The sequence below is a fragment of the Neomonachus schauinslandi genome, chromosome 10, assembly GCF_002201575.2.
Source record: "Neomonachus schauinslandi chromosome 10, ASM220157v2, whole genome shotgun sequence".
NCBI classification, from domain to species: Eukaryota; Metazoa; Chordata; class Mammalia; order Carnivora; family Phocidae; genus Neomonachus; species Neomonachus schauinslandi.
Genome location: NC_058412.1, coordinates 106,719,663 through 106,744,082, shown reverse-complemented (window position 1 = coordinate 106,744,082; position 24,420 = coordinate 106,719,663). Strand labels below are relative to the sequence as shown.

The 24,420-nt window shown below is 43.0% G+C and overlaps 1 protein-coding gene across 4 annotated transcripts in view; it reads right to left on the bottom strand.

Annotated features, from left to right (window-relative positions):
- Positions 1 to 21,893, bottom strand: part of FERMT1 (FERM domain containing kindlin 1) — a 40,494-nt gene extending 18,601 nt beyond the window's left edge. For 3 of the 4 annotated variants that reach the window (XM_021689173.1, XM_021689172.1, XM_021689174.1), the window contains exons 1-9: positions 21,676 to 21,893; positions 17,409 to 17,577; positions 14,920 to 15,153; positions 11,600 to 11,746; positions 10,067 to 10,280; positions 9,028 to 9,130; positions 3,943 to 4,050; positions 3,388 to 3,519; positions 1,729 to 1,778 (exon numbers count right to left, since the gene is read on the bottom strand). In XM_021689173.1, coding sequence (XP_021544848.1) covers positions 1,729 to 1,778; positions 3,388 to 3,519; positions 3,943 to 4,050; positions 9,028 to 9,130; positions 10,067 to 10,280; positions 11,600 to 11,746; positions 14,920 to 15,153; positions 17,409 to 17,562 — 1,142 coding nt within the window. In that variant the 5' untranslated portion in view covers positions 17,563 to 17,577; positions 21,676 to 21,893. Of the gene's footprint in view, positions 1 to 1,728; positions 1,779 to 3,387; positions 3,520 to 3,942; positions 4,051 to 9,027; positions 9,131 to 10,066; positions 10,281 to 11,599; positions 11,747 to 14,919; positions 15,154 to 15,235; positions 15,307 to 17,408; positions 17,578 to 21,675 lie in introns of those variants that run through there. The other variant, XM_044918649.1, reaches the window with a different exon arrangement.
- Positions 21,894 to 24,420: the final 2,527 nt, after the last annotated feature.

The following is a 24,420-nucleotide window of genomic DNA, read 5'->3' as shown; positions in this document are numbered from 1 at the left end:
AGCGGGTTCAACAGATTTTGTTTAGGAAAAAAAAGAGCTTCACTGTAAAAAAAAAAAAAAAAAAGATTAAAAATGGTTCACAGGGGGTGCCTGGGTGGCTCAGTTGGTTGAGCGACTGCCTTCGGCTCAGGTCATGATCCTGGAGTCCCGGGATCGAGTCCCGCATCGGGCTCCCTGCTCAGCAGGGAATCTGCTTCTCCCTCTGACCCTCCCCCCTCTCATGTGCTCTCTCTCTCTCTCTCATTCTCTCTCTTAAATAAATAAATAAAAAATCTAAAAAAAAAAAAAAATGGTTCACAGGACTAGCTCAATGTTCTTCTACTGATAAGGAAAGGAAGCCCAAGGAAATGAAGGGCCTTTAAGGGTTACACACGCTAATAAGTAGGAGTGGAGCTCCACTCTCCATTCTCCTTCCCCCCCTTCTTGTCTCCTTTCTTCTTTGCTTCCTCCATGAACTATATTGTCTATTAAAGTCAATATCTTCAGACCTTTGGTAGATATAGCGACCACTGTGAAACAGAAGACAATTTTGTGTGTTTGAGCAAAGCAATCACATTAAAGTGAAGTGGATGGAGGGCTTAACTCTGGAATGTCATCTCCTTCACTGAAAACATTGATAGGAAGGGAAGGGTCATTATTTGGTTTGTGAAGAGCCAGATTTGCTCTAGATAGAGAATATGGCAACTTACTTTCTTCACAGAATGATTATTAAAAAATCATAAAGATGTATTCGTGGATTCAAATTATTACTTTTTTTCTGTAGCTCTGACTATAACAATATATGTGGTTGCAACCATTTATGCCATAAAAGTTAAATTAATGATCCTATTGTTTGAGACCACATTAAAAAAAAAAAAGCAACCTGTAGAAACCTAGTGACAAAAATGGTTACTTTTGGATGCTTCTCACTTATACCTGATTCGCTGTTCACTCTTTCTAAGTCTTTCTTTGCATCATGTGTTCCCAAAACAACTTGCGTTTCTTTTCAAGCCAACTGACCCACTGAAGTGTCAGTGTGTTAAGAAAAGTCAATGAACCATAAAGTGATATGAGTAACTGATAGAACTTCAAAGGGGCCTTATTCTTTTCATCTTAATGCACCCTGGCACCATCACAAATGTTTTCTTTCTTTCCACGAAATAAAAAACTCCTCTGCCTTTTTAACAGTTTCAGATTGATCTGAGGTAAGGTAACTGGGGAGTTTATCAGAAACACTTAACAGGCAAAGGTAGATAAACTGAGGTGACTACTCTGGATAAGCCCAGGACCAAAGTTCTAGAGACAACTGATTTTTCAACCATGAAAGAACCTTTGGATGGTGTCAAGTCCTGAGCCTCACAGATGACCAGTCTAGCATATTTGTTCACTAACTGCTGACATCGGCCGTGTTTACACCACTATTTATTGAGCACGTACTATGAGCCAGGTACCATGCTCAATGCTTCATATATGTTATCTTATTCAATCCCCCCAATAAACCCAAGAGGAGGTATGCCCCCATTTTATAGATCAGGAAACTGAGGCTCAGGCACATGACAATGCCCGAGGTACCCCAGCTAGTATGTGTTGTTGAGCTGGGATTCAGCCCATCGTCTGTGTGATGCCAAAGCTCGTGCTCTTGCCTTTGAACCAGGAACCTGCCTAGCACGGGTTCAATTTAAATTCCTGGACTCTTTACCTGTGAGGCCTTGTTAGGGGTAATCCATTTCCCCTTTGAGGGTGACTTACCTAAATAATTTGAGATTATCTGCAAGTTTAGGGATATCAGTAATGTCCTCCTAAGGAAAAACAGATAACATTTCATAAGTAGTTAATTAGGTGGTATTGATACTCTATACCTGCACTGCCCAATACTGTAGCCACTCACCACATGGGGTTATTAAAATGTGAATTAATTAAAATTAAATTAATGAGAAACGCAGTCCCTCAGTCACACGAGCCACATTTCTAGTCGTGACCTTAGTGGGTGAGGAGTGGGCGGGGGGATGGCAGACATGCAGGGGCTTCTGGGTGGTTGGCAAAGTTCTAGTTCTTGATTTGGGTGGTGACTTGGGTGTTAATACAAATTTGTTAAGCTGTACACTTTTTCCCCACTTTTCTGTATGTGTCATGTGTCATACAAATGAAAAAAGAGATTTAAAAAATTGACCAAGCACTACCATTCAAGTTAAAAATTTGAGCTAGAAACTGCTACTTTTATGTACAAACAAAATATTTTACAAATTTTACCTCGGAGGGAGTAAATCTAGCTACGTCTAGTTCACTGATTAACTTCTCAAAAGGAACGCGGTTCAAAGTTCATTGTGCGGTGTAGGCTGGTGTCTACTTTCTAAATGAAAAGCCTATTGTTCAGCATCACATGAAAATTTTGAGGGAGGAAGGGAGGGGGGAATTTTCCATTTATTCTGAGAAGGATCACAGTCTATCTATTCAGTGGAGGAAGTCAACAAGTGAGAACACTCAAATTCAATGAGCCTGGTGTCTCCTATAAATGTGAGACAGGGCTTTGAATCTCTACAGAATCTTGGCATTTAGTTTGTATGAAGTATTTTCTTTTGCATGATACCAACTTCCCATTTTAAGGAAATTAATCATAAGGAAACATGCATTAAATCCATAAAAATATAGTGACTCATTTTTATCTCTTACTATTTATATCCAATTACAATAGATCCACCACTCTGATTCAATGTGCACTAAACTAATAATTACTCCCATGACTGAAGTAGTTAGTTAAACAAAAGGGTGGCACTCAACAGGTGAATCAAACAGGAGAGGCATGCCGGTCATAAAGCCGCCATTCGGCCACATTTCAGGGATAAGGAGATGACAAAATAGCTGTATGACTTTATGTCTCACTGGAAGATTTTTGTCTATTTCCTGAAGTCAGAAGGGTTCAGGGGCTTTTTAAAGTGTCCCAGAATAAAGGCCCTCACTGTGTCAACCTTGCCCAGTTGCAGTGAATGACTAGGTAAATAGGTAATAGGCTTTGTATCTGTGAAGCATCTTGTCCATGCTCACAGCTAGCCATACAACACACTGGGTGGTTCTCTCTAGACCTGAGGGGAGGGACCGCCTCCATATTCCCCGCGAGTGAAGAAAAGCCACTGGTGGTGGGTGCCTTTGCCTCATACCCCACAGCTTCTCCCTAAGAAATACATATAAACGTACTCCCATTAACAGCATTGAACATATCTCATTGTCCCTTCCAGAACTGACCCGAGAAAAGCCAGTCAGGTCTTGCTAGCTTTAAGCTTGTGACAAGTATGTTTTCTTTTTTCAAAATCAGACACAAGGTTCTCTTATTTCTCATAAAAGAGAGCTCATTTACACGTGTCAGTCCATGAGAACACAGCCACTGTTCTGAGTTACCAGAAAAGTGCATACCAAAGCGTTGTCTGCTTTTCCACCTTCTAGGGTCACTTCCAAATTAGAGAGTGCAGCTTCTACTTCGTCCACCTCAGACTCATTTGTAAAATCCTGTGTTTCAGCTGACAGCGACAGTTTGCTAATGTGATACTATGATGCAAACAGAGGTTTTAGAAATGTTATAAACACACATGTATCCATCAGCCCTTTCTCTTTTTGAAGACAATCCCCCCTGTAGTTCCGAATGTCTCCTGGAAAGAGGTCTCCCTCCTCTGAAGGGAAAATGACATTTTAACCTGAATTATTTTGAGAGGTATGGTTAGTCATGGTCAAACTTGATTCTTCTTCATCACTGGTTCAGCTTGTAGTGGGGATGAGATAAGAATTGCAAGACCAATGCCTTATAGAAGATGGGCGCGTGTGGGGGTTATGAGGAAAATTTTAAATTGAAATGGACTCCCCTCACTTTGAGTTCTTTCTTCAAAGAAAAGAAACAGTATGAAGAAAATGAAACTTGAAGAAAACAAATCTGCTTTGTTTTCTTCCAGAGAGAAGGTACTAGAGTCCCCATACCTGCAGTGCTGCAAAGATCAACATTTCTTCTTCCGTGCAATCAATTTCTTCCAAGAGAATGGCCCACCTGGCTTGTTCATAGAGCTGGTTGATTCGGACAGCATCGTACTAAAGAAAGAAACAGGTAGGTGTGTATGTGTTGGGGGGGGGCCACGTATTTATATTCCTCAGTATGAAAACTCTGGAAACACGGAGGCCATTCCTTGTTAATGCAGTAAACTTTCGCTCAGGTAAGTGAAAGAAATACCTATCTTTCCACTGCCCCAGCTCATTTTACTTCTGAACGTAGAACTTGTTTTGTCAAGATTATTTTCTAGAGCTTCTTCAAGGGGCCAAACTGACCCATCTCAGATTCCATTATTTCTCCCTCTCTTTTATCACATTTCTACCTGTAGGAAAAACCATTGTCACCACCTGTCTACAGGACTCTCTTCATCTGGCAAAACTGCAACTCTGTATTGATTAAACCGTAACTCCTATTTTTTCCCCCGAGTATACGATTTACCGTATCCTTAAGGAAAAAAGGTGAGGAAAATATGGAGGAGGAATAGAAAGAGTGCCTAAACAGATTTATCACAGGTTGATAAGCATTAGTTTATTTTTCCTTTTGCATTAACCTTATACACACGAGAAAAAAGGTGATAGGGGATGGAAAAATCTGTAGCAAGCCCAAACCAGCAAAGAGCATTGCTATCAGGTCAGCAGGAAATGGGGCCTATCGTAGAGGCATGCTCCTTCTCAGCAGCGCCAAAGCAAGACAAATGCGAACCCATGTGAGTGGACCTCAGGAAGCTGGAGGACTAAGAACCTTAAGAGAGTCTGTCTTTGCTTTGTGAACTTTGCAGGGTACACCACAGGAGCTAGCCCCAGGACCCTCCCCAAACAAACCAAAACAGAACACATGTGAGAATATTCACAACAGCGTTGTTCATAACAATTCCGAACTGGAAACGTTCCAGGGTGCCTCGGCTGGTGAATGGATAAATGAAACGTGGGCCACATGCACAAGGGGACGCCACTCAGCAGTAAGAAGGAACATGCTATTGATACACGTAAAAACACAGAGGGACCTCAGAAACATGCTGAGTGAAAGATCCAGACGCACAAGATGACATACTGTATGAGTCCATCTATAGGAAACTTCTAGAAAAGGCAACCCTGGACACAGAAGGCAGACCAGTGGTGGGCTGGGGCTGGGAGCCAGAACTGACCACAGATGGGGTATGAGGAAACTCTTTTGGGTGATGCAAGTGTTTTACTACTGGATTGTGGTGATGGTTGCACAACCATATGAATGTATTACAATCATTATAATAGAATTTTATGGCATGTAAATGATACGGCAATCAAGATACAACAACTAAAAAAACACACACCACGCACACCAAAAACCAAGCAACCCCTGCCCGCCCCCCCTAAAAGACTCCTGCTTCATGAATAGTTTAAAGACAAAATCTAAATAGTATGTATAGCCACTAAAATTTGAATTGGACTGTCCTATCTGTCTGTCTCTGTCTGTCCACCAGTCAGTCATAGTGTCTACAATTCTAATGCTGCAGGAGTTTTAGCGAGAGTAAGTTAAATCACCCGATCAGGCTTTTCTCTCAAATGCAGTCAGTAAAGATTTATAAAGCTTCCACACCTGAACAAACCTAATTCCCCTAGCACCCCCCCAAAGCCAAATAAAACAATTCCTTGAAAGAACGCTGGTTAAACAAAAGTTGGCCTATATTTGCAAATTGACATTAGGAGAACAGGATCTAGTACAAGATGTTATAAAGGACAGGATAAGCCCTGGCTCCCACTGAGGAACACTGGATTTCTCTGTGGCAGCCAGCAGAACTCTGGATTTTCTTCTCTGGAGTCTTGTTCAGGTTCCCCCCGAGGGTCTAGAAGAACATCACAGGTCCCAGGTTATCATGGGTCATGTATTAACAGGCACCCCAGTAGGTCTTTTTCTCTCTGAGAACTCTGTCAGTGGTTTCCTTGACTTAGAGACAAATTTTTCCCCTTGGTGGGGATTGGCTACTCTCGCCCTTCCTTGGCTCTCGATTTCCTTTGTCTTCCAGTTTACTGAAAATAGAAATCCCAGACTGGCGTTAGGCGTCTGCCTTTGGCTGAGGTCATGATCCCAGGGTCCTGGGATGGAGCCCCGCATCGGGCTCCCTGCTCAGCGGGGAGCCTGCTTCTCCCTCTCCTACTCCCCCTGCTTGTGTTCCCTCTCTCACTGTGTCTCTGTCAAATAAATAAATGAAATCTTAAAAAAAAAAATTAGAAAAAAAAAAAAAAAGAAATCCCAGAGTGGGAAGCACACGGTTTCTGCCACCTCCATGGCCTGAATCCCTGTTTCTCTTCATCCAGGCAATTAGGTTAACCCCTCTCTCCTTCCCACAACCACCAATATAAACAAATAACAAGACCTGCTTCCCAGAGTTTCACTCTCTCAAGAAAGGGTTATTCTTGAGATCTAATCACTGAGGATTCCCAATTAGCTGGGAGGCAGGTTTCAGTATCTCCAGGACTCTTATTAAAATTGTTGTTCCTTTTCTCTACTGAACATTTAAAAAAATACTTTGATTATTGGAGTTATAAGTTATTTTTATTCACACATTCAAATAGGGCAAAATAAGAGATAATGAAGGAATTCATTCTGAATGAATTCTCAAGGGACAAAAGAAGGTACAATAAAAAGTTAGTCTCCTTCTCTTCCTTGTTCCGGACTGTTTTGTACCTTGTTCTTTTTCATTCGATAATATACCTTGAATATGTTCTACATCAAAAGAAAGCTGATTCATTCTTCTTAGCAACAGCACTATATACGTGTATCATAATATACTTAACCACTTCCCTACTGATAGATGTTTAGGTAGTTTCCAATTTTCTTCCTCAAATAATGTAGCAATAACTGTTCTTGTGCACAGACATATTAATGCACATATTTGAGTATAACTGTGGTGTAAATACAGTGGAGTGGATTTGCTGCATCAAAGCTATGTAGAATTGTAATTCTGATAGATATTGCCAAATTGCCTTCCATAAGGATCAGATTAATTTGTACTTTGATCTATAAGCAGGGTACGAGAGAGCCATTTTCCCCACACTCTTGCTAAGATAGTGTATGAAACTTCTTGATCTTTGCCAATACAAGGCTAAAAGCCATTCTAGTTCCTTTTCTGTGAACTATGTGTTCGTATCCTTTGCTCATTAGGCTACTGGGTTTTTGGTTTTTTTTTTTTTTTTTTTTTATTGATTTCCGGAAGCTCTTTATTAGGGAAATTAGCCTTTTGTTTGTAGTATGTGTTGCAAAGACCTTTTTTCTTTGTATATGGTTTTTTGGCATGCATAAAATTTTAATTTATGAAAATGCACCTATCTTTTTTTGGATTCTGGATTTTGCATTTTTAGAGTATATTATTTTTTGAAATTTTGTATATTCTAGTATTTTTGTAAATTTGAGATTTTAATCAGTACTTGTAACCCTGGTGTCACTGCCTGCCTGCATCTCTCTGCTGAAAGCTGGAGAGGAGACACTCCTTGATTCTACTATACAGTCTGTTTCCCATCTGGAGGTGCCTTGTCTGTTTTACAAGGTTTCATGGGTGCTATCTTTGCTCTTGATTTGACTGTAGATTCTATGAAAACATAAAGTGCATCTTAAGTTTCTGTATCCCTCTATCTACCTAGTAGAAACTTGGAACTAAACCTGGTTATATTTATAGCATCCATACTTTTGAAGGGGGGAGAAGGGAACTCTAAAGTGGTTGGGGATCATTTCTCCTGTGCCCCAAAGTCATATCCCCAAAGCCTGAGTCTTCCGGTCACCTTTGGGTTGACAGCTTCTATTTGGCTGTTAGATTCAAATAGGTTTCGTTCATGAGCCATGTGGAGAGAACTCCTTACCAATTAAGCAAATACGATCATTCATAGCACTCTTGAAAAAAAAAAAATCAAAACAAAAAAACCCCTCCCTTTTGGGAGAAGCTGTAGAGTAGTTTCTCCTGAAGGTTTTATCAAAGAGCCAAAATTTGCTCGTTTGCCATGATTCGGTGGAAGTTAGGCACTCCAGAAACAAGCTAGGTCCAGGGGCATTAAACCAGGATCTAAAGCAAAGACTGACCAGGAACAAGGCTCATTTTGAAGAAGATGCCAGTGGGACCAGAGATGCACCTTTGAAGACCAGACTTAACATCGGGATCAAGGGAAAGAGAGTGCCACGAGAGGCAGAATCACTGTTGTGGGTGAGAAAGGGGGCACTTGGAGGGCCCGTGACTCAGTTTATATTCTTGACATTTGGCAGGTTAAGTGCTGACTCACAACTCCACAAACAGGCCAGGCAGGGCCAAGGAAGGGGCAGAAATTCAGAGGATTTATTTCACTACTCAGTTGTCCTAGTAAACTTCAGGTGGCAGATGGGCACTTAATGGGAGTTGCTGACCAGCTGGGGTCTTTATTTTTACAGATGGTCCCTCTCTCTCATTACCAAAGACTTACTCAGCCCTGCAGTGAGGAGTCCTGTCTTATTCATGAGAGCCTGCTCTTAACCTTGGCTCTGATGATCCTTCCTTCCTAGAAGGAGATTTCAGCTCTGTGAGACACTCTCCTCTTGTTCCTTGATTTGTGTGGATGGAGAGGGGCAGTGCACACCATGCTGGGCAGGAGGACCCCAAGAGACTCCTGCTAACTCAGGGGCAGCTGACCATGCTCATTAGAAACTTAAAGACGAAAATCCAAAGACAGTATATATTCATTGGTCTAACCCTGCAGAGCTAAACAGAAGATTATACAAATTAACCCTAATTCTGAGAACTAAATGACTCAATTTTCCACTTCCAGGCCTTCACATTGAAAAAAGGAGAGAGAGAAGAGGCATCTGGTGGCTCAGTCGGTTAAGCGTCTGCCTTCAGCTCAGGGCATGATCCTGGGGTCCTGGGATCGAGTCCCGTATCTGGCTCCCTACTCGGTGGGGAGCCTGCTTCTCTCTCTCTCCCTCTGCCTGCCGCTACCCCTGCCCCCTGCTCATTCTTTCTCTCTCTCTCTCAAATAAATAAAATCTTAAAAAAAAAAAGAAGATAAAAAGTATCTTACTTTGGGATTCAAGTCAAAGAACGTGTAGTATTTAAATCGTAACAGTAGCTGCTCATCGTCCTGGATGCCTTGCTCCATAAGGGAACGTGAGGAGTCCAGCCAACTAGAAAACAACAGGATGAGTTTTAAAAGTCAATCAATTTTACACACATTTATTAGAGTATTACCTAATATGTTTATATACATATTTACACTTATATACATGTATTTACATATAGATGTAGATGTACACATACATGTGTATGTGTGTGTGTGTGTATTTCCTTGAACAAAGTCTGAGTAAGTAATATAACCAAAAACCTGTAAGGGAGAGGACTTGATAATACCTTATATCTGCATTTAATTTTATAGCTTTTATAGCTTTCCAAGTGCTTTTTGTATGTATATTTTGTTTACACCGATACTTAAAATAACCCAGTGAAGGGCCAAGGCGGTTCATATTTTCTCAGTTTTATGGGTGAGAAAATGGGAGTCTTAGCGACATTAAGTGCCGTGTTCAAGGTCACGTGCCCTGTCGTGGAGCCAGAATGAAAATCTGTACTTGCTGACTTCCCGCACTGCCTCTCTTCTACACAAGCTAGTCTGACTCAATGCTGGGTCTATCGTATTGGCTAGAACTTTCTGTAACAGTGGAAATAGTCTATATTGCCCTGTCCAATAGGGTACCCACTAGTCCCATGTGGCTACTGCAGATTTAAATGTGGCTAGGGCCACACTTTAATTTTAATTAAATTCAAATTTAAATGTAAATATCCACCCGTGGCTAGTGACTCCTGTATTGGATGGTGCAGTTCTAGAGCTGAAAAATAAATACTGGGTGGTGCTGAGGGGTGGAGAATAAAAGTGAGCAACAGAATGAGGCGGGGATGAATGCCATCCAGTCCCATGGAGTGAAGATGGCCTGAATGTCTATTATTCCAGGCTTTGGGGGGAAATAAAGATGACTGAGATACAATCTCTGGACAGTCCAGTGGGGGTGAGTGAGCCTCACAATAGAGGAACATGGTGAGAGAGAAGCAAACCGGAGCCATGTCCTTACCCTGCGTTAAGCTTGGCTTTGTCAACCAGAGACCGAGGCTGGTACATATCAGCCAGCGCTTCTGGTGACTGGGGGGGTTGGCTGAATGCGAGGATGCTGCAGTTTTGTTCTGTCAAAGGGCTGTCGCTGAACCAAGTCATGGTGGAGGACGCCGGCGTTCCATTGATGGGGTCATATGTGGGAGTCATGGTTTTACTGTACAAGCCAGGGCTGACTGCAAGGCAAAGGGAAGCATGCACTATGATATGAGAATCATATCTTAATGAATATTAAGATCATTAAGATCTTAAGAATATTTTTTTTTTTTTTTAAAGATTTTATTTATTTATTTGACAGAGAGAATGAGATAGAGCATGAGAGGGGGGAGGGTCAGAGGGAGAAGCAGACTCCCTGCTGAGCAGGGAGCCCGATGCGGGACTCGATCCTGGGACTCCAGGATCATGACCTGAGCCGAAGGCAGTCGCCAAACCAACTGAGCCACCCAGGCGCCCAAGATCTTAAGAATATTAAGATCAAGGGAGGCATCTTTGGAAAAATAGGTACTAACATTGCTTATACTAAAATGGATTTTGAATTTAAATGTCTGTAACATTTAAGTAAGTTATGGCTGATGGGAGAGGAGTTTTTAGCGCCTGAAAAGGCAGAGAACTCACAGGCCGTAAAAGCTTCTAAAACCAACCCAGGCAAATGCTGGGGACTATCTCCTTGTCAATAATTCAAAATTCTATTTCAGCAGTGAGTTTTGGCACCATCAGAGAACAGAAGATCTCACAAGAGTGCATATACAGACTATATTTTTGGGCAAATCCTTTAAACAAATAATAGTACTTGCCAATTTTAAGAATCCAGCTAGTTGATGGTTAATAAATCACATGGTCTGTGTAAGGAAAATGCAAAAAATGCTTTTTATTCTTTGCACTGGAATATACTATGCAAGAAGACCTTTGTCGCAAGCAAGCTAGAGATTGATTTGCTTTTATGTAAAAAGACAAGGATAGTGTCTTTCCAGAATTTTTACCTGCCCACTTGTTACATGCCTGATGCAAAATTTAAATTGAATTCAGGAAAGAGTCACATGAAGACAGACTCAGGAAGAGAAAAGTATGGTTTGAGTGATCCAACTCATCTCTTTTCCTCCCAAATTCACAGCCAATTCCCCTAAAGCTTTGCGTTCATCAGCAACATAATAAACACAGTTAAAACAATGAGCTATACAGTTGGTAGAGCACGTGACTCTTGATCTCAGGGTCGTGAGTTCAAGCCCCGTGCTGGGCATGGAGCCCACTTAAAAAAAATAATGAGCTATAAAACAAACCTTATTAAAAAAAATTCTGTGAGTTCTAAAAGTAATCGCATATCCTTTCTTCCTCACAGGAATCCTGCAATTTTAGTCCTTCTTTGTTTGGGGCAAGGGAGGTGAGGGAAGAGAAGACGAGGGAAAGAGGAGCAGAGGGAAGGAGGGTTCTTGGGATTTAAGAAATCCTTGGATTCAAGAATGAAACACAACAATAAAACAGCTGTCAGGAATCATACCTGGTGGACCTGAAGTCGTTGGAGAACCCTCCAGGTTTAAAATATCTTCAATGATGGGCTCCTTGTTACTTTTGTCTTTTTTTTTCTTCTTTTTAAAATAGTCACCAGAAGGCTTTAACAAGGAAAGTTCTTCTGATCGTCTGATATCTAACAAACAAATATAAAGAAGAATGAAAAACTATCAAAAAGTAAAAAGAGGGGGCATTTGGCTGTCTCAGTTGGAGGGGCAAGCGACTCTTGACCTCAGGGTTGTGAGTCGAGCCCCGCGTTGGCCACAGAGATTACTAAAAAGAAATAAAACTTAAAAAAAAAAAGTAAAAAGAAAATTCCTTCTAAGACCCAGAGTCATGCTGGGCATCTGAAATCATTTCTCAGGAAATTCCTGAGAAGTAGATGGAACTAAATTATATCCCTTTGGAAGAAATAGAAGGGGACCAGAGACTCCTAAAATGGGTGCGTGTGTGTGTGTGTGTGTGGGGGGGGGGTGTGTGTCAAAGAGTGGAGGGAGATTTAGTCTAATAAAATTACTAGTTGTTTTTTAATTTATTATGAAAATATTTCAAAGATATCCAAAGCAAAGGGAATAGTATAATGGCGCCCTCATATTTTTATCAGCCAGCTTCAACCACTACCAACATTTAGCTGTTCTTGCGTTATCTATTTACTACCCATTTTTCCCCTCCCTCTTTTTCCTCTTTTTTCAGTTTTTTTTTCTAAAATAACAACCAAGAATCCCACCTTTTTCTTTATAGAACATAGATCCTGAAAGCCTTTCTCTTACACTGGGCCCAGTCGCTAATTTCATCCCTAAGGCAGACAGCATTGGTGCCCCGCGCATCTCTTCGTGGCCCTCACCACTTCCGTGCACTCTGAGGCGACTTCCGGTGGCAGCTAGGACAAGCATCTCTCTGCCTGAGGGCTTGCTCTGGATGCCACAGTCTGCACTGCCCAAATGCTGATGCAAAAGGCCACACAAGTTCAGAGAATTAACACTCCCCAAAAGCAGCCCTCAATGACTGACGAGAGTGGCATATTAACACTCCCGCTCCCTCGCCCCTTGGGTGGGCTAGTCCTGAGGCATGTTGACATCATCTCCCAGAAGCCCCCAAATGCAACTGGATTGGTGACACTCTCTTATGGGTGGCCTTCTCTTTCCAGTCTTACTTCCTCACCCCCCAACCAGTGTTTTCTGGAATCACCCCCCCCCCCAATAACTGTTTGTCCTCGAATTCTTTTTTTTTTTTTTTATATGAGAGGGAGAGAATGAGAGAGAGAGCACATGAGAGGGGGGAGGGTCAGAGGGAGAAGCAGACTCCCCGCCAAGCAGGGAGCCTGTTGCGGGACTCGATCCAGGGACTCCAGGATCATGACCTGAGCCGAAGGCAGTCGCCCAACCAACTGAGCCACCCAGGCGCCCTGTCCTTGAATTCTTATCTCAGGGTCTGCTTCTGGAGCAACGAAACCAAGATGATTCCCAGTTTTCTCTATTAGTCAAATATATTTATAACCACCACTGCTAATCAGAACTCCTGATAACCATTAACCACACTGAGCTGCTATGTGATTCCAAGTAAAAGCTAAGGAATGTGGATGTTTAGAGTCTGAAAGCAGTTTTCCTGGAGGCAAATGCACTGATGCCAGAGGTCTGGCCATTTTTCAGTTCAAACGCTGCTTAGTGCCGAGGCTGAGGCTAGCAGTTCAACTCCATCCTCTTCCCCTGTAACCAAGGATGCTTGATTGTCAGGTGGCAGCACACACCTGTGCCCATTCCAAATGCATAATTTATACATGAGACCAGGAGATGAATCAGAATTTCCAGTAGGAGCATTAGAAACAAAACAACCAAACCAAACCTGCATCTCCAAGCCCAAGATTTGTGTCTTTTCTTTGTGAGAAAACCCATCATATTGCTAAATTTGATTTAGCTTCAGTTGAACAGATATAAAAGACAATGATTAGAAATGCCAGGTTGAGCCCTTTAGAACTACTATGAAGATATAATCTGGAAAAGAGAAGAACGTCTGACTGCTTCTATATATTTTGCAGCCTCAAGTTTTTGGTCCCGGCCACAATGTGTGTTTCCAGTCTACTGTGGCCTGGGTTTTATTTCATCATTTCCTTTGTTTTCCAATCGTCATTGGAATATTGCTGGAAACAACATGCCCTGCTACTTGCCATTTGCCCGTCATGCACCAGGGGCACTGCTGGTGAGCTCTGTAACGGAAGGTTCCATTCACTTGTTCACTTAACAGTTGATGAGCAACGAATGTGTGCGAGGTGTTGTGCTAGGTGTTAGGAACCTGGGCATGCTCAAGTAATGGTTTCTGTCTTCACCCTATTTAATACCATAGTAGTCCCCACTGACCAACACTGGAACTCCCAATCCTGCATATACTGTTAGAGTTTTTCTTTTTCTCTCTACCGCATATCTCCTTTTAATATCTTATTTTTAAATTACTTTTACATTCATTCTTTCTTTTCTGTCTCTGTATCCTAGAATGTCAGCTCAAGAAGGGAAGGGGGTTTGGACTATTTTTATTGCTAACCAATCCCTAGCACTCGCCACAATGCCTGCCTAATCAGTATATATTTGTTGAAGGAATGAATGAACGGTTTATAGTTTAATGGGGAAGAGAGATTACGTACTCAGATATTGTAAATGCTAAATCTTAGCCTTGGAACCAAAGAATGTACCTACACACTTTCAAAAAGTATAAAACAAGAAAATCTTCATGACACAGGGTTCACTTCCATTATAGAAGTTCCCCAAATACATGGTTTGGGCAGTGTTGTTCCTAATGACTGTTAAAACCATAAGAATTAGTTTTCAATCCATAATTAAGTGTACCTTCCTGCTTAAAATAAATTCCACAAATAATTTTTGTGGCTAGAATATTTACTGTAGTGAAGTGTTAATAAAGCAATTAAGACACTAAAAAACACCATTATCTCAAAAACAATAAAGATATATCAGCTCTATGGTGATGATGATGGAATGGAACTTTCTTGTTTGCCTTAAATATAATGATGATATTACTATGGCTTAGAGGAATGAATTTTTTTGGGGGGGAAATCTTAATGGGTTTGTTTCTTCTGTTTACAGATCTCTTTTGAAATAGTGTTAAGCTTTGTGGAAATGAACCTGATTTATTCCAATAATGTTTCATTTGGTTTAACTCTACTTACATGGCTAAAGTCCCCAGAAAAAGCTTGAAAAGTATGGTTCCTAGTAAGGGAAGTGTAGGCGGAAAGCACACATAATTTTCCTGTCCTCCTTGCCCAACAGTCCAAAGGGCGTGGGGCCCCTCCAGGGTACTCACTCAGGATTTTGCAGATATCACTGACAGCTTTAAAAACCACAGCTGAGAAGCTGACTCGCAACCTCACTGTCTTCACATTTGGCAGGCGGAGGCGAAGCATTTTGTGCTGTGGGGTGAAGAGAAGCTTTGCATCTGCCTGGACCCCGCATTTGTCCAGAGTCCAGTGCGTTTTCAGAAGCCAGCAATGTTTCTGTTCCCACCAGAGGGCAAAGTCTGACCAGTCTTGGGATATGTCTGCAAAAATGGAAAATACGATGAAGTGAAATGAGAGAGAACTCTGGAGTCCATTCCATTGTGTGCGAGAGCTGAAACATACCCACGGTCTTCAGCTCCCCATCTCCTTTTACAACCCGAGGCTCCACAAGCCTGGGACTCTCTTCAAAGTCTCTAAGGTGGGGCAGGTAGAAAACAGAGACTGAACCTTATCATGATTATATTTTAACACAGTGAAAGGAACAGAAACATACACATTTTGTTCTTGATAAAATAGCTGGAGTTCTTTTCCCTAAAATCCCTTAGGGGCATGGTCCTTTCTGGGAAAGCCAGGAGCATTTGACTTTAATCAAGATTATTTCCCGGGCGCCTGGGTGGCTCAGTTGGTTAAGCGACTGCCTTCGGCTCAGGTCATGATCCTGGAGTCTCTGGATCGAGTCCCGCATCGGGCTCCCTGCTCGGCAGGGAGTCTGCTTCTCCCTCTGACCCTCCCCCCTCTCATGTGCTCTCTCTCTCATTCTCTCTGTCAAACAAATAAATAAAATCTTTAAAAAAAAAAAAAAAAAAAAAAAAGATTATTTCCCTATAAGAAATGAATCCTTACACTGTTGCATCACAAAGGAATATCAATAACTCCCAAAGTCTGCACAGAAGGACTATAAAGTTGACATTCCCCCCCTGCATAATGACCAGCTCTCTTATCTGCACCACCAGATTCCCAGTTTCCAAAATGTCTACCTGAGATCAGCTGAATATTTTCTCTCAATGTCAGTGTCAACGTGAACTCTTTCCCCTCCTTCAATGCTGAGAGCAAAGTTGAATCTTTTTCCTTTGTCAATGCTGGAACCAATATTCAATCTTTTGTTTGTTTTTTTAAAAAAATGTTTCTCTCTTGTTCTCTCACTTTATGTTAGAAAACCTTTCTTTCAATGCTGTTAGTAGAAATATAAATGCTGTAACTATTTTAGAAAGTCCTATTATGCAGCATTTCCTCTCTGAGCTGTACCCCAACAGAAATCTACTCACCAAAGACATGTATTATAGCAGCCCTATCTGTAAGGGCCTGCAAATGGAAACAACCCAAATGCCCATCACTAGGTAAATGGATAAACTGTGGCATAATCATACGATGGAATATCACACAGCAATGAGAGTAAATGAACCCAAACTGTATGCAACAATATGGGTAAATCTCGGGCGCCTGGGTGGCTCAGTTGGTTAGGCGACTGCCTTCGGCTCAGGTCATGATCCCAGGGTCCTGGGATGGAGTCCCACATTGGGCTCCCTGCTCAGCGGAGAGTCTGCTTCTCCTTCTGATCCTCTCTCCCCTCATGCTCTCTCTCTCAAATAAAAAAAAATCTTAAAAAACAAAACAAAACAAACAATATGGGTAAATCTTACAGCAGATGCGTAAGAGTATGTCCTCACATGAGTACACCTATATGCAGTTTAAAAACAAGTAAAATTATTCCTATGGTGTTAGAAGTCAGAATAGTGGTTTCCCTTCATGGGGCAGTGACTGGGAGAGGGGGTCAGATGTGCTACTTGGGTGGGGGAAGTCCGTAATATTCTATTTCTTGATCTGAGTGGAAGTTATATGACTGTGAAAATTCACTGAGCAGTACACTTAATGATAAGTGCACTTCTCTGTGTACATATTATACTTTAATGAAGACTTACTTAAAAAAATCTCTATCTCATTAGTGTAAGTGAAAAGCCAACATCTGGACAACTTTGGTAGAAGGTAAAAACAAATAAGAGAAAACAGAACACTATTAAGTTTTAGGTCGATCATGTTGATTCCTGATGTGAAGACTGACCCTTAAGACTTCTCTTTCTTTGTTTAAACAGGAAGAGTAGCAAATGGTGGATATGTGCTAGAAGATACATTAGCACTGAGCGGACTTCATCGCTGAGCAATCAAACATATTAACAAAGAGAATTGACACAGTAATCTAATGCCATGTCACATAAAGTCACTTCAGATGCCACCAGTGGGATGAGTCTGTGGAAACATGGTTTCATACCTACTGAGGAGTTTTAGTTTGCCACCAGAGACTCCAGTTTTTACAAGAGTAGTTGGGGGGTTCAGTTTATGGCTTTTGTAAGATTCTCTATTTCTCTTCTTCCTGTGGGAGGGGGCTTGTTCTCTGAGCCATTACAAGATAAAAAAGCAGAAAAACTTAGATGATCAGACAACCTCGATCAGCCATTTACTGTTAGTGCAATAGAGAGGGTTTCAAATGTAGGGAAACCATAAAGAAACAGTAACTTACTGATCTGTTCTACTAACTTGAGCATCAACCCCCCAACATGCAGGTCTCCGGACACTCTCAGTGTGACATCTTTCTGCTCCTCCTCATTTGGATGGTCAACTCTGACGACGAGCTCCCAAGAAGCAGATTCAAAGTCGCTGGAGGAGAGCATCATGGCAAACGCAGGTGTCTGCCGCATAAAAAGGCAGACACAGATCAGAATATGAGAAGGTAGCTGGAGCTTGCCAGGAGACCCTGCAGGGCAAAACTTTTTCTCATTTTAGCCTCTTCACGAACTCTGCAGGGTTCCCAGTGCTCCATATTAAATTCAACATCTTATCTTTAAAGATAAAAAGTCCTATAAAAATGGTCTCAAGCCTTCCAAATGTATGTAACTTTATCTTTCCATAGGCACTTGCCTATTTATTTTCCGTGCCTGCCCAATGCATCAATCTTTACTTTCTGTCTCTATTGACTTCTCTTGACTTTCTCTGAACTACTGTGGCAATAGGCAACAAATCATGGGAATCCTTGATATCTTTAAAAAAAAAAATCAACTTCATTGAAGTGTAATTTGCATATAACAAAATGCATAGATTTTTTTTTTTAAGTAGGTTCCATGCCCAGCATGGAGCCAAACATGGGGCTTGAACTCACGACCCTGAGGTCAAGACTTGAGCTGAGATCAAGAGTCAGATGCTCAACCAAATGAGCCACCCAGGCACTTCTGCACAGATTCTTTTTTGAGTATATTAGTTTCAGGTGAACAATATAATGATTCAACAACTCTATATGTTAAGCTGTGCTCACCACAAAAATGCACGGATTTTAATTGTACAGTTTGATGCCTTTGTTATATGCAAATTATGCCTTTAGCTAAAGTTTATTTTAGAAAAGGATGCCGTAAAAATCTTCCTCTATCTATCTATATTATTATATTCTCCCATACATATTGATGACATCTTCTGGTATGACAATTCAAAAAATGGAAGTACAGCAAAATAGTTTCTATTTCAGTATACACTATGTAGTTGTACCTTAAATGCATATGAAGATACAGGTCATTAATAATTATTGTCATGTATTTGACTTATTTGAGCTACCATTTTATATCATATCAAAGTTGATAAGTTAAGTGCATCAATTAAGTTTTTGGACATACCTCTGGCAAAAGATTTAAAACAGGAGTGACAGACATACCAAGCCCACTCTTCAAAATACAGATGGGGTGAGAACTTCAAAATCAGAGTTTTCCTCTTATTGGAGGAACAAGAATAAAACAAGCTACGCAGTATCAAAACTGGAATGTTTCAAGGGTAATAGGAACACTGGAACCTGAAATTGGCAGAATTAAAATAAGGGCTCTGTCTTACTTCTAAAAAGAAAACAAATGATCTTACCATTCCTGACTATTTTAATACTGAAAAGAAAAATCAGTCATTTAAACATTAATACATCTTTTTCACTTCACTATGTAAAGACAGCTTATGAGATGTCCATGTTTTCATAAGGCCTATTTTTGAGAAACATCAGCGCACTCAAACTCCTGAGGGGCTTTTCCAAGGGCACGTGCATGAATCCCCTGGGGATCTTATTCACCTCAGATTCTGTTCAGCAGGTGTGGGGTGCAGGTGGAGACCCTGCATTTATAACAAGCTTCAGGTTAACAGGTCTGTGGCTCACACTTTTGAGTCCAAACAGCCACGTGAAAAATTAGCTTCAGGACTCCATTCCACCCTTCAATCTACCCAAATCAATATGAAGCCAGGGACTGTGGTGACACCTGAGGGACATTATTTTTAATAATAATTACCCCAGGGGCACCTGGGTGGCTCAGTCGTTAAGCGTTAAGCGTCTGCCTTCGGCTCAGGTCATGGTCCCAGCGTCCTGGGATCCAGCCCCGCATTGGGCTCCCTGCTCAGCAGGAAGCCTGCTTCTCTCTCTCCCACTTACCCTGTTTGTGTTCCCTCTCTCACTGTGTCTCTCTCTGTCAAATAAATAAATAAAATCTTTAAAAAAATAGTAATAATTACCCCACCAGTGGCATACCAGTGTTGTGTGCATTTGAAACTATTCACATTTGAAAGCATAAGAGAATCTCAAAATACACAAAGATACACTGTAAATCTGAATGGGCTCAGGGCGGATTTTATTTGTTTAAATCAAATTCAGGAGTTCAGAAGTAGCTCCTTGCGTTTGTATGACCAGAAGGGATATAATGCTTGTACCTCCCCATGCACAGAGCCACACGTGGAGACCTCCTGCTTGGGCAGTGAAGGCCATGTAATGACTATATTCGGCCTAACCACTTGCTTCACTGTCATCATCAGGCTCAAATATCATTTGTTATGTACTTACCCGGATATATAATCTGTGTGAACCACTATTTTGTGTTCTCTCCTTCATCTGCTCAGCAGTCCCATTAGAAATGAGGAAACTCAGGCTCAGAGAGGTTATGCAACTCGTTGGAAGCCACACAGCTAGTTAGATGGTGGAGCCCAGACAGAAATCCAGGTTTTTCTAACCCCAAACTTTTTTTTTTTTTAAAGATTTTTTATTTATTTATTTGAGACAGAGAGAATGAGAGACAGAGAGCATGAGAAGGAAGAGGGTCAGAGGGAGAAGCAGACTCCCCGCTGAGCAGGGAGTCCGATGCGGGACTTGATCCCGGGACTCCAGGATCATGACCTGAGCCGAAGGCAGTCGCTTAACCAACTGAGCCACCCAGGCGCCCTCTAACCCCAAACTCTTAACCACTACACTGGGACACGTCCTTCATAAAGTTGTAACACCAACATGAAATAAAACTCTTAAAACCACATTAGCTAAACTCTCAGGAGGCTTCACTAAGCATTTCAACTAACATCTTTCCCAGTGAGGAAGCAATAAAGATAACACCATAACATGGCATTGAAGTATTTGACTTTAAGACCCTCACAATTTCTAAACTGCTATGGTTCGAGCTATAGTCATTTTAAAAGTTTGTACTTTACTCATGTGGAACATAAGCAATAGCATGGAGGACTACAAGGGAAGGGAGGAAAATCTGAAGGGGGAGAAATCAGAGAGGGAGACGAACCATGAGAGACCCCAGAAACGAACTGAGGGTCTCAGAAGGGAGGAGGTTGGAGGGACGGGTAACAGGGTGATGGGTATTAAGGAGGGCACGTCTTGTGATGTGCACTGGGTGTTACAGGTAACTAAAGAATCATTGAACACTACATCAAAAACTAATGATGAACTATACAGTGGCTAACTGAACACTAAAAAAAAAGTTTGTACTTTAAAGTGACTCCTTACTGGGGCGCCTGGGTGGCTCAGTCGTTAAGCGTCTGCCTTCGGCTCAGGTCATGATCCCACGGTCCTGGGATCGAGCCCCGCATCGGGCTCCCTGCTCTGCGGGGAGCCTGCTTCTCCCTCACCCTCTGCTTGCCTCTCTGCCTACTTGTGCTCTCCCTCTCTCTCTTTGTCAAATAAATAAAGAAAATCTAAAAAAATAAAAAATAAAAAATAAAGTGACTCCTTACTGCTTGTTTCATGAGTATCACACATTGGTCTTTTCCTAACTTGGGCAATCAAAACACTTCTCAAAAACCAAAAAAACAAAGAAAACCCACTTCGCATGTAGGCAACATATGGTGACTCCCTTACAGCGAAATTCAGGCTAAAATTGGACAATCCGGTTTCCCCGCATTCCTCTCCTATCTTTCTGCACCTTCATTTTTGAGTGAACTTCTCATTCGCAGCAAGCTGCTACTTGTTAAGGGGAGCAGCAAACACCAACCGGGAAAGCACATCGAAGGAGACGAGAACAGAAGGCAAAGCGCGCAGGCTGACCTGCCTTCCCTGGGGGAAGACCAGCTGTCCACCTCCTCCTGTCCTCCTTGACTACAGAAAATGCAACAAAGGACAGACAGGCAGACAGCCAGCCAGACAGAAAGATGAGGGAAATAGCCCCTGATGCTTCCCCTGGAAGATCAGAGAGTGTGCCTGTCCAAAGGCCACTCCGCCTGTCGGTTGCCAGTCCTGCAGGGTCCTGGGGCCAGGGGGAGTGAGGTGGGTGCCCCTGACCCATAGGGCAGCCCCCGCGGCTACAAGGAGAGTTTATTTTGCGAGGCCAGATAGGCAAGGCCGGAGAAAGTGGCCACACGCCGGGGACGTTATTTTTAATTCAGCAGCTATTTACGCGCAAGCGCTGAAGAAAGGAAGGGGCAAGGGTCTCCAGCCTGGGCGGTGCCCGTCACAGCCTCCCCGCCCCCCGCCCCTAGCCTTAGCCGCCGGCACCCACCTGCTTTCCCGGCGCGGGTGGCGTGCAGCCTCACGGACGCGCACGTGGACGCCTGCGCCCCCGAGTCCCGCCGGAGGCGCCCCAGGCCCGGCGGGCGCGCGAAGCGGGCGAAGCGGACGAAGCGGGGTGCCGGGGCCCGCGCTCGCGGCGGCCGCTCGGCTAGGCTGGGCCCGCTGGGCTGCGCGCGGCCGCTGCGGGGAAGCCGCCCCGGACCTCCCGGCGAGGCGCGGCGCCCGCCCCCAGCAAGACGCGGGGTGCACGGTCTCCGCCCTGCGCGGCCTCCGGAGGCCCGGCCGATGCCGGCGCGCGGCGGGGCAGGTGAGGGCACGCCCAGCCCCGGGCCTGCTAGGTCTCGCTCCGGGAGAGGGGAAGCGCTCGGCAGAGTTGGGAGGGCTGAGGGTGGCCGAAGGGCTGCGGCGCTGCGGGAGGGCAGGGAGAACCCGGGCGGACGCACGCCGCCTGCGCCCCTCGAGCGAACTCTCAACCGGCCCCTCGCAGGCCGCCTCCAGTTTCTCCGGTTCCCCGAGGCCCTTCGGGGACTAGCCCAGGTGGCTGAAGTACGGCTTCGTGCCCTGCCCTCCAGGTATATCCATCACTCACACCCCGGGGTGCGTCCAGGTCCGGAGACTCCCTTCTCCCCTTTAAAGAGCCTGGGGGACCTGCGATCGCCAGGTGGAAGAAACGAGAGCGGGTCATCTCTGAGTAAGAGGGTGATGTAAACCGCCGACAAGGGCGAGGCGCCCAAAATACGCACAATGCAAGACCCCGGGGCAACTCAAGGCCACGCCCCAGGCCGGAATTGGGTGGCTCACCTCAGATTCACCACCTGGTCTCGCCGGTCACCTTCCTGTCGGATTTACTCCCAAAGAAGGCTGGGTGGATGACTTTGGGCAATGTACACAACCTGTCCAAGCCTCCTTGGTTCATATTACACACATCTGTTGAGTGTTTACTACGTGCCAGACATGGGGCTGAGCTCTAAGGATGCAGTGGTTTAATGAGACAGTCAAGGCAATGATAGTTTCCTCACCTGTGAAATGGGTAGAGATGGAATGTCCACCACCATTCAAGGGTTTCATGCAGTATAATACAAGCTTTAGCGATTTACACCGAGTACATAGGCTCATGATAACTTAATTTAAAATGCTATCAAATTTAGAAGTGGAATCCTTGTTTTTGTTTGCACATTACCATATTCAGCCGTTATAATGGTTTTGAAAGTATTTTACATTTAATTTTTTTTTTAAGATTTTATTTATTTATTTGACAGAGAGAGACACAGCAAGGGAGGGAACACAAGCAGGAGGAGTGGGAGGGGAGAAGCAGGCTTCCCGCGGAGCAGGGAGCCCGATGCGGGGCTGGATCCCAGGGTCTGCGACGTAGCCCCCCATAGGGCTCTCTGCCCAGCGGGGAGTCTGCTTCTCCCTCTACCCCTCCCCCCTGCTTGTGCTCTCTCTCTCTCTCTCGATCTCTCTCTCAAATAAATAAAATCTTTAAAAGAATTTAAAAAGTAAAAAATCAGTTGAATAATTGTCAGCAAATGTGGGATTTTATAATTAAAATATTTACTGTCTGGTTTCTTTTGTTAAACATTATGTTTTTGAGTTTCATCTATATCGTGTGTCCTAAGCTTTTTTTTTTTTTTTACTTACTACCTGGTTATTACCATTCTTGTGTGTGTGTGTGTGTGTGTGTGTGTGTGTGTGAGAGAGTGCGAGAGTGGGCAGGGGGAGGAGCAGAGGGAGAGAGAATCCCAAGCAAGACTCCATGCTCAGCAGGGATCCCACAAACCCCAGACCATGACCCAAGTGAAAAGCAAGAGTCTGACGCTTAACAAGCTGAGCCACCCAGGAACCCCTGGTTATTACCATTCTTGTGACACAGGTCTAACACATCCCTTGAGGTCCTGGGTTAGAAATGAATTAAAAAGTGCATTCTGGACTTTAAAATTTCATATGTTTATATGTATAAACAAGCAAAATCAACTTTGAATCAGCTATTTAATTAATTTACACATGTTAAGTAATGAATTAGTTTGTTAATTCATTCAGCCATTGTATTACTGTGGGCTAGACACTGTGATATGTGCTGAAAATACTCAGATTATCTAGGCACAGAGACTTTATCTTCAGATCATAGTTATGATGCCAGGGAATACAGAAGAGGACTATCTATTTCAGCCAACTTTGCAGAGTTGGGAGAGTGTGAGAAAAGATTTCGGAAAGGAGATGATTTTTGAGATGGATTTTGAAGCATTGGGTAAGAGCTTGATAGTTGCTTATAATAACCTGAAGTCTCTAGAAAACTTTTAAGATTTTTTTTTAAGATTTTATTTATTTGAGAGAGAGAGAGTGAGCGAGCAAGTGAGAGAGAGCACAAGCAGGGGTAGGGACAGAGGGAGCTGACGCGGGGCTCAGTCCCAGGACTCTAGGATCATGACCTGAGCCTAAGGCAGACGCTTAACCGACTGAGGCACCCTGTTTTAAGATGTTTTTAAGTTAACAAATAGTTATAGTTAGCTTCAGTTGGCAGAAGGTGAGCGATAAAGAGGAGCTATATCTCCTGACCTCAAAATGTTATTTGTTCATGGTACAAATAAATATTGAAACAATAACTGTTATCAGACACCCATATGCTGAAAAACTGACGTGAAGATTAGTGTCCTCCCGTTGTAAGTTAGTCACGCCTGCAATATCGTATGGGATATGAGTGGATTGGACTGGGTGACAGCTATGACCACGTTCT